This window comes from Geospiza fortis, unplaced genomic scaffold, assembly GCF_000277835.1.
Source record: "Geospiza fortis unplaced genomic scaffold, GeoFor_1.0 scaffold130, whole genome shotgun sequence".
Taxonomy (NCBI): Eukaryota; Metazoa; Chordata; class Aves; order Passeriformes; family Thraupidae; genus Geospiza; species Geospiza fortis.
The window spans coordinates 11,401,739-11,402,451 of NW_005054300.1; the positions used below are offsets into that span (position 1 = coordinate 11,401,739).

Consider the following 713-nt stretch of genomic DNA (forward strand, 5'->3'; position numbering starts at 1 on the left):
TGCAGTGCCTCACTGTCCAGTGACAGGACCTTCCCTGTGTGAAAGAGGTGCCCCCATCACAGGCTGCCCGTGCTGGCTGCCGGGAGGGTGTTACCCTGCCTAGGTGTGGTGCTTCTGAGTCGGGGAGTGGGGGACAGAGGGGCTGCTCACCTGGCTGGGGGGCAGTGGGCAGTTCTGCCTTGGGCCCCTGCTGGGAGGCCTGCAGCAGGATCTCCCGCACCTGCAGACAGACATGGATGTCAATCTTCCAAAGCACTGCCCAGATCCCCCACTGCCCCCTCACACCTTGGATCTCTGCAGGACACGGAGGAGCACAGGCATCCTGACAGGAGCATCTCCTGGAACTCTGCCCCATCCATGCCGTGGCCTGCACAGAAACTTCCCCAGTGAGTTTGTCCCGCTGTGCCACACACCTTCTGGCTCCGAGTCAGGTCCAGGGACGTGTGGCAGCGGCGCTGCCTGTGCCCTGCCTGCCAGTGCCCCTGTGTGGAGAGCTTGGAGCCGGTGCTGTGCTCTGCAGCCAGGGCTGGCTCTCCCAGATCCATGGCCAGCTCCTGCTCCTCAGGGTCAGTGTCTGTGTCACTACTGGCCTCCGACGAGGATAGGCTCATGGGCTCATCATTCTCACACAAAACATCTGCCCCTGTCGGGAAAGGTTGGCATGAGCCAGGCCCACGGGTCTGACCTTGTGCCTGGCAGCACCCAGTACAGGC

The 713-nt window shown here is 63.0% G+C and overlaps 1 protein-coding gene across 1 annotated transcript in view; it reads right to left on the bottom strand.

The window, feature by feature from the left end:
• NFKB2 (nuclear factor kappa B subunit 2) overlaps positions 1-713 on the bottom strand; it is a 10,664-nt gene that overhangs the window by 716 nt on the left and 9,235 nt on the right. Inside the window, 4 exon segments of the mRNA XM_031061759.1 lie at positions 1-2; positions 5-34; positions 151-220; positions 414-643. The exon segment at positions 1-2 is cut by the window's left edge and continues 132 nt beyond it. Of these exon segments, the coding sequence (XP_030917619.1) occupies positions 1-2; positions 5-34; positions 151-220; positions 414-643 (332 nt within the window).